At 40.2% G+C, this 17,772-nt stretch overlaps 2 protein-coding genes across 2 annotated transcripts; both read left to right on the top strand.

The window, feature by feature from the left end:
* Positions 1–7,466: 7,466 nt before the first annotated feature.
* LOC310936894 (hatching enzyme 1.2-like) lies at positions 7,467–9,874 on the top strand (the record flags this gene model as incomplete). Its single annotated transcript, XM_083901053.1, has 9 exons — positions 7,467–7,529; positions 7,624–7,648; positions 7,776–7,820; positions 8,202–8,333; positions 8,412–8,529; positions 8,839–9,014; positions 9,266–9,347; positions 9,587–9,708; positions 9,867–9,874. The coding sequence occupies 9 exons, from the start codon at positions 7,467–7,469 to the stop codon at positions 9,872–9,874; spliced, it is 771 nt and encodes a 256-aa protein (XP_083757179.1).
* Positions 9,875–11,079: 1,205 nt separating this feature from the next.
* LOC310936431 (V-type proton ATPase subunit d 1) lies at positions 11,080–17,578 on the top strand. Its single transcript, XM_083900494.1, has 8 exons — positions 11,080–11,238; positions 12,322–12,493; positions 13,399–13,577; positions 13,698–13,777; positions 13,977–14,054; positions 14,406–14,582; positions 14,725–14,802; positions 16,524–17,578. The coding sequence occupies exons 1-8, from the start codon at positions 11,112–11,114 to the stop codon at positions 16,683–16,685; spliced, it is 1,053 nt and encodes a 350-aa protein (XP_083756620.1). The 5' UTR covers positions 11,080–11,111; the 3' UTR covers positions 16,686–17,578.
* Positions 17,579–17,772: the final 194 nt, after the last annotated feature.

Below are 17,772 nucleotides of genomic sequence, written 5' to 3'. Positions count from 1 at the left end.
GCCGATGAAATACCCTTGTAAACTCACGTCGTACCTTGGCGTGAAATGTGACTCTATGGACATGTGAACATAACCAACTCGGATTTAAAAAAAAAAAAGGTGTTATTGCAACTTGTAGTAGTTGTTCTATTGTGTTGAATTGTTATGTTTTTATACAGTAACAATTAGGGGCCGGTGTGTTGTGGCCAATTTGGATCTGTGTGCTTGTGTGAGTGAATGTGGGTGTGTCAGTGGTGAAGCATTGGTTGTTATGGGTTACTTGCACACCTGTGAGCATGGGTTGGGTAATTAGTCACACAAAAGTTAGATAGGGGAGACACAGCTGAGGAGGTGGAGGGAATTAGGATCAGCCACACAGTTTTTCAACCGTGTCTGTGTGTGCAGCAATTGAACCGTGTCTGTGTGTGCAGCAATTGAATTGTTTTGTGTCACAGTATTAGTACTTTTAGTCTTTTATACACAAGTCTGGTTTTAGGTCTTGTGGGATCCAGCTTTTGTTATTGACTTTAAAAGATTTGCAAGCTAATAAAAGTGTCAAACTCAAGCCAATGGAGGACATTATTGTTGTACACCATCACGCGTTGGAAATGGCTTCAAATTCCCTCAAGTGGCCTTTTGGTAGCAAGAATGCCACTACAATGTCATTGACTTTAGGTTTCACAAAATCTCTGTTTGAACCTGGCCACAAGCACAGAAGGCAAACCATAATAAAATTAACCTAGTGATTTTTCAATCATGTGATTAAAATGCAAGAGAAAAAGCAGCTTCTTATTGTACTTTACTTTTATTTGAATGTAAAGATGAGATCTAAAAACTTCATATGCTGAACAAATTGCATGTTAAAAACAGTATTACGAACATACATATATTACATATATTAACAGTATTACGAACATATGCTGAATATTATGATGGGAAATTTCAAGTCATTCTGAGATACTTTTTGTTTTTTTGAAGAAAGTCAGTTCATTGTCAAAGTGCATCAGGGCAAATGGATCATTTTCATTCAGTAATACAAATTAAAAGTAAATTACATAGACGGTAAAATGTTTACACAAACTATCATAAAGTTTAAAACTTGTGTTGTTTGACTACTTTGAAAATTTAGCTAGCTGCTAACCAAAATCATTCTCGCATGTGCATGTGCGGTAATCATCAATGCAAACAAAACTAATTGAATCAAACAATAATATTATATGTAATATGAATCAATAAAATAAAGTTGCTACTCACCAAATAATCAGTAAGCTGGAGATGGATCAGGAATGGCAGGTAAACAGCTTCACATCTGCAGCTCAGACGATGCTCTTCCCAGAATGCCAACAATAATGCATGATACTGTTGAAAGTGCTGTAAAATAGGAATATATATATATGTGAGTTCTGTTAAAAAAAACAACAACAGTAAATGAGCTTTCAAATACTGTTGAAATTCTGCCGTAAATGTACTAAAATTATTTACAGTGTGTAGCTATTTCCTATCTGGACTCTTGCCAGAGATCTTATTTGCAGTGAAAGCCTCATGTGTCGAATATCACATGGTGCATCGTTCTGAACTGGCACGCCATGCTATACACGCAGAGATACTCTTCGAGGAACAGTAGAAACAGAAAGAGAGTGAGAGAGAGTCTCTGCATCTCAAAGCAGAGTGCGATCGTCGTTGAGAAAAGAGAGAATATAAGAGAGACCAAACTATGGCAGAAATATTCCTTCAGAGAGACAGACATATGTCAGACATGTTCCTCTGTTTACCACAGAAAGAGGAGCCCTCCAAGAAGGGGGGTTAACAAGGCTGACCTAAAGACTGTGAAAGAGAGCAATACAACCCACTTCAATATTACACCAACAAGTATGACACCTGCTTTGCATGTGGAGGGAAAGGGCACTGGGACAAAGGAACAGAGGCGGTGCGAGAGGGGTACGGAGAAGGGGTGACCATCGTCACAGCTACAGCGCGTTTGGCTGCATGGGGTGGACGGCGGAGAGGGAGGCCTGGTGGATGACGTGACAGCAGAAACATCGGAGACAGGTCATGCACACACGCGATCGCACGCTCATGCAAAGAAGAGAAAAAAGCTTGCTACAGATACTGATGCATACACTGATACAACAAGCCATTGATAATTTAGTTGCTAAAACTCCACCTGGCCTGGGCATCTATGCGCCGTTGAAATGACGGTGATGATAATTCATGTAAACATTAATTTCTGTTGTCCCCTAACTGCCCTGTCAATCTCCTGGGCAGAGATTTTATGTGTCAGCTTCATCTCTCTCATTTCAATGCCAGAGGGCATCGAAGTTCATCCTATCTCAGACGTGAGTTTCACAATGTGTCAACAAGTGTGTGAGCCTCTATATGAGTATGTGTGTTACGGCTGCGGCCGTATTTGTGTGTAAGTTCAGTAGTTTTGTTCTCCTTGTTATATTTATTGCATTCCAACATTGTTGTGCTAGAGAGTGAGACCTCTTTCTTTTCCGAGGATCTTGGGCAGGTGCCCAAGCGAGATTAAATCGATCACTCATTCATTCCTATCATTAGAGGAAGCAAATGCCATTCCTGCATTGAAAGAAGTCCCCCCTTCCAGAGGTGGGGGGCAGAGCGGCGGAAGGCTCTGGCCCCTAAGATGGTCAGACGGGCAGGAGGCGCAATGAGGCTGATAGATGAGCCAGATCTGAGTGTCCGGGAAGGGGTGTTGATGTGAAGGAGGTCAGAGAGGTATGGGAGAGAGAGGTTATGGATGGCCTTGAAGGTGAGAAGCAGAATTTTGAAATTGATGCAGAATTTAACCGGAAGCCAGTGAAGCTGTTGCAGAACAGGTGTGATGTGATTGATAGATGGGATCCTGGTGATGATACGGGGGGGAGCGGCAGAGTTCTGAACCAATTAGAGTTTATAGATGGACTTGTGGGGAAGACCAATAAGAAGGGAGTTACAATAGTCAAGGCGGGATTTGACCAGGGAGTGGACCAGGATAGCAGTGGAGTCGGGAGTAAGGGATGGGCGGAGACGGTTGATGCTGCGGAGATGGTAATAGGCTGACCGAGTGGTGTTATTGATGTGGGTCTGGAATGAGAGAGTGCCGTCAAGGACGACACCCAGACTCTTAACCTGTAGGGAGGGGGAAACAGAGGAGTTATCGATGGGGATGGTGAAATTTGGAGTGTTGGCGAGAGTGGATTTGGAACCTATGAGGAGAACTTCGGTTTTGTCACTGTTGAGTTTCAGGAAATTGGAAGAGAACCAGGTTTTGATTTCTTGTAGACAGTTACAGAGGGAGGAGGGCGGGAAGGTGGAGGTGGGTTTGGAAGAAAGGTAGAGCTGGGTGTCGTCCGCATTACAGTGGAAGTGGATATTGAATTTGCGGAAGATCTGACCAAGGGGGAGGAGATAGATAATGAACAGGATGGGGCCAAGTACAGAGCCTTGGGGAACACCAGAGGAGAGTGGAGATGGTTGGGATGTGAAGGTTTTCAACTGGATGAACTGGGTGCGGCCAGAGAGATAAGATTTAAACCACTCCAGGGGTGTGTCAGAGATGCCAATAGATGCTCGTCTGTCGAGGAGGGTGGTATGAGAGATTGTGTTGAAGGCTGCACTCAGATCGAGGAGGATGAGGATGGATAATAGTCCGGAGTCAGCTGCCAACAGTAGGTCATTTGTCATTTTAAGGAGGGCTGTTTCTGTGCTGTGACGTGGGCGGAATCCAGACTGGAACTGTTCATAAAGGTTATTGTTATGGAGATGTGCATGTATCTGTGAAGCCACTGCTTTCTCCAGAATCTTGGAGAGAAATGGTGGGTTGGAGATCGGTCGCAGGTTGTTGAAGTCCCTGGGGTCTAAACCGGGTTTCTTAAGTATAGGTGTAACAGCAGCAGATTTAAGAGTGGTTGTCAATTCAGGGTCAGTGCATGTCTGATTAGGGTGTGTGGATAAAGCAGTTAACACCTCAGGGTCATCTACGTTTTCTGCCATGACATGTTCCATATACAGGAGCGAAGCCATGGTTGTCGGAATAGAACCACAGAACCAGAATAAGGAGAATTTAACAAACTTGGTTCGTACATGTTGTGTGCGAGTGGTGTCATATGCATTTTCGCACACCCATATGTTGGCAGATCCAGCAATTTGTCATCTCCAAGGTTTTAGCCTGCAGGAGAGATAAGGCACATGCAGTGTTATCATGACACTGTGCTAAAGCAATTCCAGCTTCCACATGAGGTGGGTCAGCAGGTAAAAATTAATCTATCAGTCTGGGCTTGTGTCAGTCGAGTTTGAATTGTCAACAGCATATTTTTCAAAACCACACTATTGGAAATATAATTATCAGTGACAGAATTGTTAAGCAAACCAGAGTTCTTCTCATACCACACAGTCGTCGCAAAGGATGCCATGTCAGCGCTGTGGTCAGGACTCCATCGGTGAAGCAACGTAGGATACACTGTGTGTGTGGGTGTAACTCATCAGTGTGTGTATTCTCTTACTTATGTCAGTGTGAGCAGCGTTGACGTATATTCACTCTGTGTTATTCAATGCTGCTGACAGTACCCCTTTTAGGGCTTGATGGGGGCTGTTGTGCAGTGCAATGTGATGCATGCAAGGGTGTTAGTTGATCTTCTTGCAGTGTGTGCCATGGATCCAGGTAGCTCTTTCCACTATCTTCACTGCTGTATGTGTAGTGAGCAATACCTGGAATGGTCCTTGCCATCGTTTCTGTTTCCAATGCTTTCGTTGAAGTTCTCTGATGATTCCTGATTCACATCCTGGGAACCAAGGTCACCAGCTGCACAGATAACACTTAAAGCACCACACACGCCAACTATGAACTATAGAATCTTTCTCACGCTCCTCAGAGTCATCATTGACTTGCCTCTGAGCTGGTGTCCATCTTGACTCTCTCTTTGCAAATAAATAAAGCAATGTTTCAGCAATCAACTTTTGTTGTGTAGTTTCGTCAGGCTTCCTTCTTCTTGAGAACACCAGGTGATGAGATGATGATGTAGAATGAGACTCCGTGACACAAGACTTCACCAAACAAAGAGATCTTTATTATCTAACGAGTCAAGTGTCAATTCCAAGCACTGCAGTTGCTTGGGAGCGCTTCAGCCGAATTCTCCAGAAGCACTGCCCAACAGTCGGCAAGACTATACATCTTATAGGAAATTTGGCAATCCTACTATACATCACCTCCTGCCCTTATAAGGTCTTCTATCTTTAGTCACACATAGTTGCCCCTTTACGGCATAAACAAAACACATGTTAACCTTTGCATCCCTGTGCTGGCTAACTGAAGCCCATACATGGCAATGTCCAGTCAGTCCTGCAGACCTCCCTTGTAACCATGTGCACCTAGCCTCCCCTCCATCCTGAGGAACCTTGTAGCCATGTGGTGCGTAAGCACCAGGACTCCTCACATCCTGGGGAGCCTTGTGCTCCTTGGTGTGGCGGAATGGTCCTTGAGCATTTGAGGTGTAATTTCGCTGTGTTAATTTCTTCATCTAAGACACTTCAGTTGCAACTTAATTTCTTCATCAGACACCTTACGACAATTTTTGCCACAACATACATAATTCCGTATGTGTATAGTTCCATGATTTGTGATCTGTGGCATATTGACAAGTGACAAAAGTCCACATTTTGGTGTGCCCTTTTATTGACCAGACCATAAGGAGTGTCTGTGTACTGGTCACGCATATTGACCACCACTCTGCCATGCTCCATGACTCTTGTGAGTTGAAATAGTCAATCTGAGATTGTAATCAATAGGAGTGGCCAAGTGACACTGGACTGGTTTGAGCAAAACAAATCATTCCACAAACAAATGCATCAAGAATCTGAGCAAATGTCATGACATTCTATTTTTGTTCGCCATTTCAAGTTTGTGCGTTTATATTTTTGCCATTTTACCAAGGATCAAGAGGATCAAGAGGATCAAGAGCGTTCACAACCTTTACCAGATACATACAACAGACAAGATAGTGCAGTCAAAGTATTAATTAAGTGTAAAGGAAAATGCAGAATTGTATGTGTTTCTTTAGATGTGTTGCAAAATGCATCTTACAATACTTTCTTACACAAAACAGTCCAATTGTCTGATTTGTGAAGTTTAACCTGCAGTTAAACCCTGATCGATACAAACATCAACAATGTTAGCAAACAAGCTAACGAACGTTGCCTCAAATGACTGCTGTCTGCTGCACAGAAATCCTCATTGAAAATGCATTTTTTAACATGAGAGTCAATAGGAGAATTATTGGGCGATTCTCCACGTCAATGAAATCGTCCCAAAAGAGGCGTGACCATAAAACATGACTTGAATCTGGCCATTCTGATTGGACAATGAGAGTCTAGAACACTGATAATAACTTTGCTGGCAGAGACGGTGAAAGGAATATTAGTACTAAGGATCTTTGGAATTGTTAGAAAAAAAAAAATCTTTCTCCTCTTAGTTGGTAGGGCATCGCCCAAATTGTCCCTATGCACTGTCCACCCAAGCTATGGGGCCAGACCGATTAGTTCTTTCAAATAAATTAAAAGATCTTTCTGTGCTGACTACAGCCTGTGTAATTGAGGTAGGTAAAATGGCAGGTGCAGTAATTCAGGTGTGATGAGATAAAAGCATGTTAGCTTAAATGAATGACTGAACGAAAACACCTGCTTCTAGAAAGGTGTCAAACACAAAGGACAAGCTTGCTAATCCGCTGTAATTTCTCTGCCTGTCAATCTCCCTTTCAGACTTGACGCTCCATCTGCAGAGCACAGACTATGGCAGCTTCCTGGCAAATGAGGCGTCTCCTCTCACAGTTACTGTTATTGATGACAAGCTCAAGGAGAAGATGGTGGTGGTGGAACATGTGGAGACAGTCATATGAGAAGTGTAGAGAAGACCAGAAAGAATTGGACTGTGAAACAGTGAGACGGTGGTGAGGTGTGCGGTTGGAAAGACAGATGGGTTCATTCCAACCTCAACCCTTTCTTGTTTGCAATGGTGATGGACAGGTTGACCAATGAGGTCAGAATGGAGTCTCTGTGGACTGTAAAATGTTGTTTGCAGATGATATTGTAATCAGTTCATTTCAGATTCATTATGGTGGTGTAAGATAGATTTCCTCCATTTTGTGCTGTGCCCTCTCAGGCTTACCTCAAAGGCTTTCTATAAATTGTCTCACACTGGATATATGCAATTTGATGGAATGTATTTCCTGGAAAATGATGTTTGTTTGAATTGTAGTTCAAATTGTAAAAGTATTTCACAAACTCATGAGTTCCTCCTCATAGCCACACCTTGTAAGAGCAGCTTATATAATGAGGAGCTCAGCACCTGCTGCCACACTGCAGCAGACTCACGAAGCAACAGGTAAACTTCAAACTCTGTTCTCTGATTGAACGCTTCTTTGCACCTAATTTATTATTCAGTGACCAAAGACTGTTTATATTTCCCTGTGTTTTAAGATTTGAAGTTTACGACGATGACCACCATCATGGTTCCTGTTTTCTTCTCTCTTCTCTTCATGTTGACTGCCATCCCGCCAGTATGACTCTTTCACATTGGGAATATGGTTTTAAATATTGTCCTAAGAAAATCTTTTGTGATTATTAACAAAAAGATGTGTTTTTGACTTTCAGGGTGCAACTGAAAATAACCAGAACGGTTAGTTAAATCATCTCTAATAATCTAGGTTTTCCTGATATTAACATTGAAATTGTTTATTGTAATATTCACACATTATTCTGCTGTCCATTGTTTCTGATATGCTTTGTTTTCTGTTTACCTTCAGGTCAATCTGTGTATGATATCATCACAAAAGCCAATGAAAATGAACGTAAGACTGACGTTTCATATTGTCCAACTTCTATGGTTTAAAAAGAAAAATGTCTTGGTACACATGAGGATGGCTGTTGAATTGTAAAATCAATCAACAGAACTTCAATAATTGAGGAAAACAAATTGGATAATTTAGATTTTCTGCTTTTCTTCCCAATATATAATTGTACATTTTAATCGTACATGCCACTGAATCTTGATATCTCATGCCACTCTTTGTCTCACATACTATTGAAAAATCAAATGTGCTACAGAATGTTAAGATAATTGATGATGAAATATAGGTTGGTTGGTAGCTCATTGGTTTTCAAAGACAAACAAAAGCTGGTTTGAGTTTTCCAGGTATTATTATTGAATAATGTCTGTTGTTATTTTTTAGCGGACCTGAGCCAAGGAGACATACAGGAGAATGGACTCAGTAATGCAGACCCCTGCACAGCGACTGGATGCATGTGGCCTAAAGATCAGGATAACTTAGTCAAGGTGCCCTACAAAATCGGCCGTCATTACAGTGAGTATTAAGTTAATCATCAAAAACATGCCTGTTTTGGGTGAATGTTTCTCAGCAGGGTGTCATTTGTCTCTGCAGCCCGTAACCAGAAAGTTCAAATCCAGGAGGTTTTGACTGGATTTGAGGCTACTACATGCATTCGCTTTGTCAAGCGCCGCAAGCAAGATGACTACCTCCACTTCTTCCGTGGATCTGGGTAGGAATCTATTTTGTTCTGACAAAAGTTCTGACAAAAAGTTGCACAATGTTGTCAGCTGCAGTGTGAATTGTGATTTTTGTGTGCAAAGTGCAAAATCTTTTACACTATAATATAAATATAACATTATATATACTGTACACTGTTGATCAAACAAGTCACAAGTCCTCAATCTGGCGACTTAAGTCTGACTCGAGTCAGATGCTGGTATTGTAAACTGCCATGTGACAAAGTGTCCCTGTACAAACAAAATGAATTGAGCGGATTTTTGAATTTTTGAATTGTTATATATTTGTGTGTGTGTGTCAGGTGCTGGTCTTACGTGGGCCGTCGAGGAGGGAAACAGGACGTCTCCCTGCATGTAAATTGTTTGTACACAGCCGTGGTGCAGCATGAAATCCTCCACGCTCTCGGTTTCCATCATGAGCATTCCCGCTCTGACAGGGATGACCATGTTAACATCCATTTAGAGAATGTTCAACCAGGTTAGCTCACTCTTCTGGTTTATGGGTTTTCATGTATGAGAGGGGATGCAAAGGCCTTTTAGGTCCAGTAACTTTGACATTTCTGACTCATAGCTTCATGGGTGTGTGGTGGTGGACGACACAACTGGCCAACATAGTTTGATTTAATTTATGAATCATTTTAAGAACATTTTTGAAACTTATTACAATAGATTTCTTATAAAATGTGTGTTTAAAAGTTGAACCTCACTCACCTGTTCTCATCTTTGCAGGAGCAGAAAACAACTTCGACATGAGGAACACTAATAACCAGGGAACTCCTTACGACTTTGACTCTGTCATGCAGTACGGAAAGTGAGTCTTTGTGATTGAAGGGATCTCTATGAATGAATTTTTTTTTATTGTTCATCAGTCTTAATTATGGTACTTGGGTGTCACTCATTTTTGAAATAAATACAATTATAGGCATTTGTTGTTTGTTATTCATACAAGATCAGTTGTTTTGTAAAGTCAAAGAGAGTTGGCCATCTAAGACTGAAAAAGACATGATTAACTACATTAGACCATTAACTGATGTTGTGTTAATCTTTTAGTAACGCCTTTTCCATAAATGGAGAGGCAACCATCACCGCCAAAGATGATCCTGACCTTGAATTTGGATATGCAGAAAAAATGAGTGTCAATGACATTGATCGCATCAACAAACTTTATTGTCGTAAGTGGAAAAAAAATACACTTTATTCTGTAAAGTTGGAAAGTCATAGTGTTAACATGTGTAAAGAGAAAACAAACATTGTCTGGCTTCCATATATCAAGGTTCAGACACAGAATTGTAATAATTGTTTAATCAGAATCTCTATTGTCCTCAAACAGAAATGTGAAGACAGAAGAAACTGGCTGTCCTCCAGATATTTGATGTCAGAACGTCATGATTGCACCAACATCTCTGTTTTAATCAACTAATGGTTTATAATCAGTGACACTATATATGTACCTAACTCAGTGTCCAGTGGGGTTTTCTGCTGCTGTAGCACATTTGTTTAAGGTTTGAGGTGGTTTTCAGAGATGGTCTTCTACATATAGTTCCTTGGTACAAGTGGTTATTTCATAGTTGCAGTTATGCTTCTATCATTTTTGAATCAATGCTATTTTAAAACATGTCATTTTTCCCCCCAGAAAATTGGTTCTGAGTGGATATTTTTTCTTTTTTGTCCTTTATCTATAAACCCTAGTGACGATGCACATGCAAATCAGCATTTTCTTAAATAGTCAGACTGTTTTGCACTAATAACCATGCCACGTTCAAAGTCACCTTTCTTTCCCAATTTGATGTTCAGTATGAATGTCATCAGGTTCTTTTGTTTGGGTCCGGTCTCGCTTATACTCGAATTAAAAACATTTATGAATAAAATCAACAACAAAATGTGTTTTTTTTAATTCCCACCTAAAAGAGGCAGTAACATTATGGGTTTCATTCAACATTATCTTCTACTGCTTTGTACTCTGGTGGAGGGCACGTTCCTGACTATCTTTTTATTTTAATTTTGTTTAGCTTGATATAAAGCTCCATGTTCACAGAATTAATCTAATGGCAAGGTTAACATTAAATCATTTGCTTTTGCAAAAACAAATATGCACATTGGGTTCTTCATTAGACTGCATTCATTCAATCATTAATTCACTTTTGTATTTGTTTATTTATTTATTTCTGTATTATTTATTGATTGGTTGATTATTCATTTATTTTTCATCCTCCATAATAACAGGACTTGTCTTTCTCATGGGAACACAATGGGACAACAAAAGTCCCCACAACCTAAATTATTACATGTTAAAGTGAAGACATGTTGTATGGTTAGGTTGAGGTTAGACTTCAGCCAGTTGTTGTTATGGTTAAGGATAGAGTAATAGTAGCCCCCAGGAAATGAATGTAGGCTGCATCCTCCAGGTGTGCACTCTGGTATGGAGGGTGCAGCCTTGACTATCGGGAAGTGTGTGTATGTGTGTAAGCATATGACTGATCAGATGACGGTCACGTGGTTTAGTCAGCTGATTGCTAACGTCAGTCTGACTCCCGAACGTCTTTTGCTGCAGAGACAGAACCGACGGTCGGACAGGATGCCTTTCTCTGAGCTGTATTTCAATGTCGATAACGGTTACCTGGAGGGGCTGGTTAGAGGTTTTAAAGCTGGAATACTTTCTCAAGCGGATTATTTAAACCTCGTTCAGTGCGAGACCCTGGAAGGTGAGAAAACACACCGTAGCTAACGGCTAACATGTTAGCTCGCCGTCGTAACTAATCCCACTAGTTTTACATTGCGTTCGTAAGACTCGTTAGTATTACGTTCTTTTTCTTACTTCATCTATACATTCATTGTTTTACTCGTACTTGTGTTTTTGTATCGTGGTTTTTGTAAGGTAAATAATATTAATAGGCACAGTAGTCGCTACCTATCTCGAATATTGCTAGCCCAAGCTAGCTAGTTGAGTGCTGTGACGTTTATTGATCAATGATGGGTCATTCTTAAGAGGAAATGAAAGTACAATGAGGAAGAAAATTCACACTGAAAGTGGTAGTGTCTAGCTTTAGCTTTATTTAAGCACCGAATTTACTGTGATTAAGATTAGTTGGTAACAGAGCAATATAACCGATCGGTTCACACATCTGCTATCTCCTCCCCATTCTTCACATTGAGTCTTCACAGCACCTTAACAACACATACATGCATACAAATGTGTGCGTATATACATGTGTGTATATATATACATATACGTACATATATGTATATATATAAGCACATACAAAGCACAAAGAGAATTGGGTCGATGTCCCAATATTTATGGACCTGACTGTATGTCAATACAAATATGCCGATAGTATTCTGCATCCCCACTCTACTTTAAAGTGCTTCACAAATAAAAACACAAGTGCAACCATGTTACAAGAAAAGCACACATAAATAGAAACACAATAATAATATTAAAACTTCAAAAGCTTGGTTCCACTTTGTTTTCAGCCAAGAACCTGGAACCATTAAAAGGCCTCTGTTACAGAATGTCCAGGTTTGAATAGGATTATACTGAGATAAAAGATTGCTAATAATCTGTGGGGCCAGACCGATTAGTTGTTTCTAAGAAATTAAAAGAACTTTCTGTGCTAACTACAGCCTGTGTAATTGAGGTAGGTAAAAAGGTGTGATGAGATAAAAGCATGTAAGCATAAATGAATGACTGAACTAAAACACCTGCTTGTTGAACGCGGTCACAAACACAAATTAAAAACCTTCTAATCCGCTGTAATTTCTCTGCCTGTCAATCTCCCTTTCAGATCTGAAGCTCCATCTGCAGAGCACAGACTATGGCAGCTTCCTGGCCAATGAGGCGTCTCCTCTCACAGTTTCTGTTATTGATGACAAGCTCAAGGAGAAGATGGTGGTGGAGTTTCGCCACATGAGGAACCAGTCATATGAGCCACTGGCCAGTTTTATGGACTTCATCACGTACGCAAAAAGATGTTGGATTTAAATAATTTATGTAACTGTAATATATCTGACAAATGTTATATTTTGTAATCAAAGACACAAAAAACTGAATGTTAAGATGCTTAAGATCCATTAATATCCTTGCCTTTCACCTCCAACCAGCATTGGTGGGAATGCAAGACAACATTTCTTTCTGGACAATGCCATGATGTTTACTTTTCTTCGACGATTACCATAGCTGTTAGCATTTAATGTTTGTTGCAAACCTGCTTTTTATAACTTGGAACGCAAACACCTTTTTATTTTATCTAGGAAGCTAGGAAGAGGATGAAGCGTGGAAATGCAGTGACATACCTGTGGAGGTATGGAGAAGTCTAGGAGAGGACTTTTTGACCAGATTGTTTAACAAATTCTTAGAGAGTGTGAAAATGACTGAGGAATGGAGAAAAAGTGTGGTAGTACAGATTTCCAAGAACAAGGGTGATATGTCGAACTGTAGTAATTACAGAGGTGTTAAGTTGATCAGCCACACAATGAAGACATGGGAAATAGTTGTTGAAGCTTGGTTAAGGAAAGGAGTGAAGATCAGCGAGCAGCAGTACTACAGAGGGTGCTGGTGAAGAAGTATAGATTATGGCAGCTTCCTGGCTAGAGAAAGCTTATGATCAGGTTCCAAGAGAGGAACTGGGTTGTATGAAGATGTGCAGGACATGTATGAGGACAGTGAGACGGCGCGAGGTGTGCGGTTGGAATGACAGATGGGTTCATTCCAACCTGAGCCCTTTCCTGTTTGCAATGGTGATGGACAGGTTGACCAATGAGATCAGGCAGGAGTCTCTGTGTACAGAGGCAAAATGACATAATGTGTGTCCTTGTCCAAAATATGACTGTATTTTCCTGGTCTCTTCTGTATGTGATATCAGGTACAGCTACATGATTGACAACGTCATCCTGCTGATTACGGGCACTCTGCACCAGCGGGCCATCTCTGAGCTGGTGCCTAAGTGTCACCCACTTGGTAGCTTTGAGCAGATGGAGGCGGTCAACATTGCCCAGACCCCTGCTGAACTGTACAATGCTATCCTGGTGGACACACCCCTGGGTATGTAATGTAAATTCATGAGAAACCTAAAGAAAAAATGCAGTGTCACATGTTGAACATGAGATGGCACTAAAGCTCAAAAACCTACTTTATGTTTAATGTACTGAACTGTATTTACAGCTGCATTCTTCCAGGACTGTATATCTGAACAGGACTTGGACGAGATGAACATTGAAATAATTCGTAATACACTTTATAAGGTAAAACATATTGTAGTCACAGTAGACTTATACAATAATAAACATAATATTTTATTTACTGATTTGTCTTGTAAAGAGTTTTTGAAGCATTTGAGAGGCACTACATTTTAATTGTTATTTATATTCATATATAAATAAATATTTATTTGTTGCTGTCGATGTGCATGGATTTCCTTCATTTTGTGCCGTGTCCTCTCAGGCTTACCTTGAGGCTTTCTATAAGTTCTGCTCCAACCTTGGAGGAACCACGGCAGACACCATGTGTCCTATCCTGGAGGTGAGTCTCTGCTTCATTTACAGACAGAATGTTAACAAACATGCTCCTTAAATGTATTCTTTGTACATAAAGTAGTTGATTGGGTCTTGATGGCAATTAGATAAAAGCATCTGCATGAAAAATTTCACGTTAATCAATCAATCAAACTTTATTTACAGAGCACTTTTCATACAATAAAAATGTAGCACATGGTGCTTCAAATAGAATCACTCCCAATCCCCCGTCCCTTCTTCCCTTACTCCCCGTCAGTGGTAGTACATGTGATCACATACAACGGGTAATAATAAAATGGTAGATATGGTTTGACTTGGTTTAGTGCAGCACTCGCATGACTTACTGTCTCTGCTGCAGTTCGAAGCTGACAGGAGAGCCTTCATCATCACCATCAACTCATTCGGCACAGAGCTGTCCAAAGAAGACCGTGCTAAGCTTTTCCCCCACTGTGGCAAGCTTTACCCAGAAGGACTTGCTCAACTGGCCCGAGCAGACGACTACGAGCAGGTCAAGGCTGTCGCAGATTTTTATCCTGTAAGTCCAAAAACCTTTGGTCTGTAGACTTCTGTTGAGCATTTAAATAGAAACTATAGCACCTGAAAAATGATGAGCCTGTCTTTTAGTTTATACAGAAAAAGTGATACAGATAACTGAACTTGTTTGCCCATCTCCTCAGGAGTACAAGCTGCTGTTTGAAGGCGCCGGCAGTAACCCTGGGGACAAAACACTGGAGGACCGCTTCTTTGAGCACGAGGTGAAGCATTATCAGACACATACCTTACACACAAAAAAGAACAGGGATTCTGAAAGGTCTTAAACGGTGTACAAACGAATAATCGTTCCCATCTGAATTTTAAGCATTTAAAGGTTGTGAATAAGTTCAGGGAGATCTTTATCACGTGGGCTATACAGTGCTTCTATGAAAAGAAATACTGTAGCATCTGTGCAATACAGTATTGGGTGTGTGTTTGAATTAGAGCCACTTTTGTTACGGACTATGATGAAAGATACGAAGGGTACAATAGCCAATATGTTTGGACTGGATATTAAATAGACATTTTAATGAATAAGACTTCTTAGATGAGTCCCTTGGTGTTTATTGGGGCTCTTGGTGTTAAAAAAAATGTCTACATCTTCTGATTGCAGAGATCACACCTCCCATTTTCCCCACTTCTCTTATTTATATGTTTTGTCCATGATATTTATTGTCTCTGATGATGCCCACAAGTTTGGTTTCATGCACACATCATTTAATCTCAGGTTTAACTTTGGATTTTTACTGATAGTGTGGTTAGAGCCAAGTACCAGACTTTAGTCTTTGATATTTTCAGAATATAGAATATATTTTTACCCATTCAACTACTGATCACAACTCGGCATTTAGAACCGTATCCAACGTATTAGTTGTGAAAGAGTGACCGAGTTTGGGCTTAGCTGCCCCCACTGTAGAAAACTGCCTATGTGCCTATAGCACACTTTATAGACCTGTGTTTCAGCTTTATAGGCAAGTTAATGGTTGAATATATATTTGATTGGTATTAAAAACATTCTTGATTAAAACTAAATGTTATGTATTGAATATTTGTTGCATTCTTAAGAGCATTTCATGATTTATGTTAAGTCAAAAATTGTTTCTATAAATTCACAAATAATCCATATACTACATATTCCTTTGGAACACCTTTCCGGGCAACTATGCTCTGTGACATTTCCTACTTTCATCTGACATCCTCAAGCTTCTTCAGCTGCTGTTAGTGGAGGTAGTGCAGTTGCACCACCTTCCATAAGGGAGTAGGAAAGGAACAAACACAGATTCTCTACTCTTTGTGCCAGTTCAGCTGAGAAAACAAGGCATAATTATTCGATTGCGAGTGGTGTTCATCACGTGTAAAGCCTAGTTCAGATTAAAAAAAAAAAAACAACAACATGAGACCGTCTCCAATTAACAACAACGGCAGATATATCACTCGCCGAAACACAAATGGGCATATGTTGTTAACTGTAAGCATCACAAATAACATGGCTTTAACACAAGAAAACGTCACAACATGTAGGACTATGTCGGTAGAAGAAATATACAAATGAGGGTCAATTAATACAGACAACGGAGCAGTTTATCACGCGTCCCAATATCATCCCCTCACCACTGTTATCTGTGAACGCATTGAGTGTCAATACACCATTGATTAACAGTAAGCTAAAGACTACAGATTATCAAGAGTGCACTGGCCTTTTCTGCAAGATGGATAAACAGATGTCTTTCTTTTTGGCATGAGAAGTCTGAGGTGTGGCGTGAGAGCGTGTGAATGCAGTCGAAAGAGCGTCTCACGCTCAATGCGTGAGATTGAGCAGACCTGTGGATGCGCTGTTGGGTGTGGAGATTCCGATGTGGTGCCACTTGAACATTAAATTATTTAGGTGTGTGCTTGTCATTATAGGTTAAGTAGTACTCTTTTTTTTCTCTTCCTTGTGCAGGTGAAGTTGAACAAGCTGGCCTTCCTCAACCAGTTCCACTTCAGTGTTTTCTACGCCTATGTCAAGTTAAAGGAGCAGGAGTGTAGGAACATTGTCTGGATCGCCGAGTGCATTGCCCAACGGCATCGCGCCAAGATTGACAACTACATTCCTATTTTTTAAGTCCACTTTTCCTCCCTGTCACCGTTCTCTTCTTCCCACGTCATTTCTTTAAACCTTCAGTGATAGTGATTGCATTTACTTGTGAAAGATTGTGATGGTTAGATGGTGCATTTTCCCTGGTCTTCACTCATACTGTAGGTGTAAATTGGTTCTTTAAGAGAAAACGTGTATCGGCAACCTAAACTGAAAGTTGTTTAATGTGAAGAAATTCAAACATGTCTGGTCAGGCTGAGATGTGTTGTGCTCATTTGAATATGGTCACAAGGTAGAGTGGGCAACTCATTTGACTTTCAAAACACTTACTTTTGACTGTCAAAAATGTGTTTTGACCGCACGTCTTGTTTGCCTGCCACATCGGCTTGTATTACAAACCAGACGATTAGAGTTTTTCTCCTCAGGATTTAGGCATATGAAATAGCTGATTTTGAAGTATGCTTAAATCAGCAAAAACAACCTTACATCCTGTGACCATCAGCCTTTCCTGCTTTAAATGTACATGAAAACATTCCTCTACTTGGTGTCTGTCACAACCGTGTTCTCTATAACCTGTACTTATTTCTGTTTTAGTGCTAGGCTTTGTCAGCATGTCATTAGAGTGGTCTTACCTGAAAACTAACAAGTTCAATGTGTGAGTTATTAGATATTACAAACACAGCAAGAGAACAGAGGCTCTTGGTCCTCACTGTCCATGTTATCGTGTGGCGTTTCTGTAAATGAAAATAATATAATGAGTATATGACGGACTCCGTGTTTAAAGAATTAAAGATATTTAAAGATGACTATATAATGTGTTTAAGCTGTATGAAAGGTTGATTTGTCGCTATTTTGATTGGTTTCTTGTGAAATGTGTTAAAAAAAAATTAAAAAGACTGAACTGCACCAATGCAGTGCTGGACAAATGAAAAAGGCTCATCGTTCTTGTATATTCTGATGTAGAAAATATCAGGAAATGAAGTTTAACTTGGAATTGGCAAAAGCAACAAACGTATGTATATATGTGTATATGCATACATATATATGTATGTGTGTGTGTATATATATATATATATATACATATACATATATATTAAAATGATCTGGCACAAAC

The sequence above is a fragment of the Microchirus variegatus genome, assembly GCF_963457635.1.
Source record: "Microchirus variegatus genome assembly, chromosome: 14".
Lineage (NCBI taxonomy): Eukaryota > Metazoa > Chordata > Actinopteri > Pleuronectiformes > Soleidae > Microchirus > Microchirus variegatus.
This window is presented reverse-complemented; position numbering and strand designations above follow the sequence as displayed.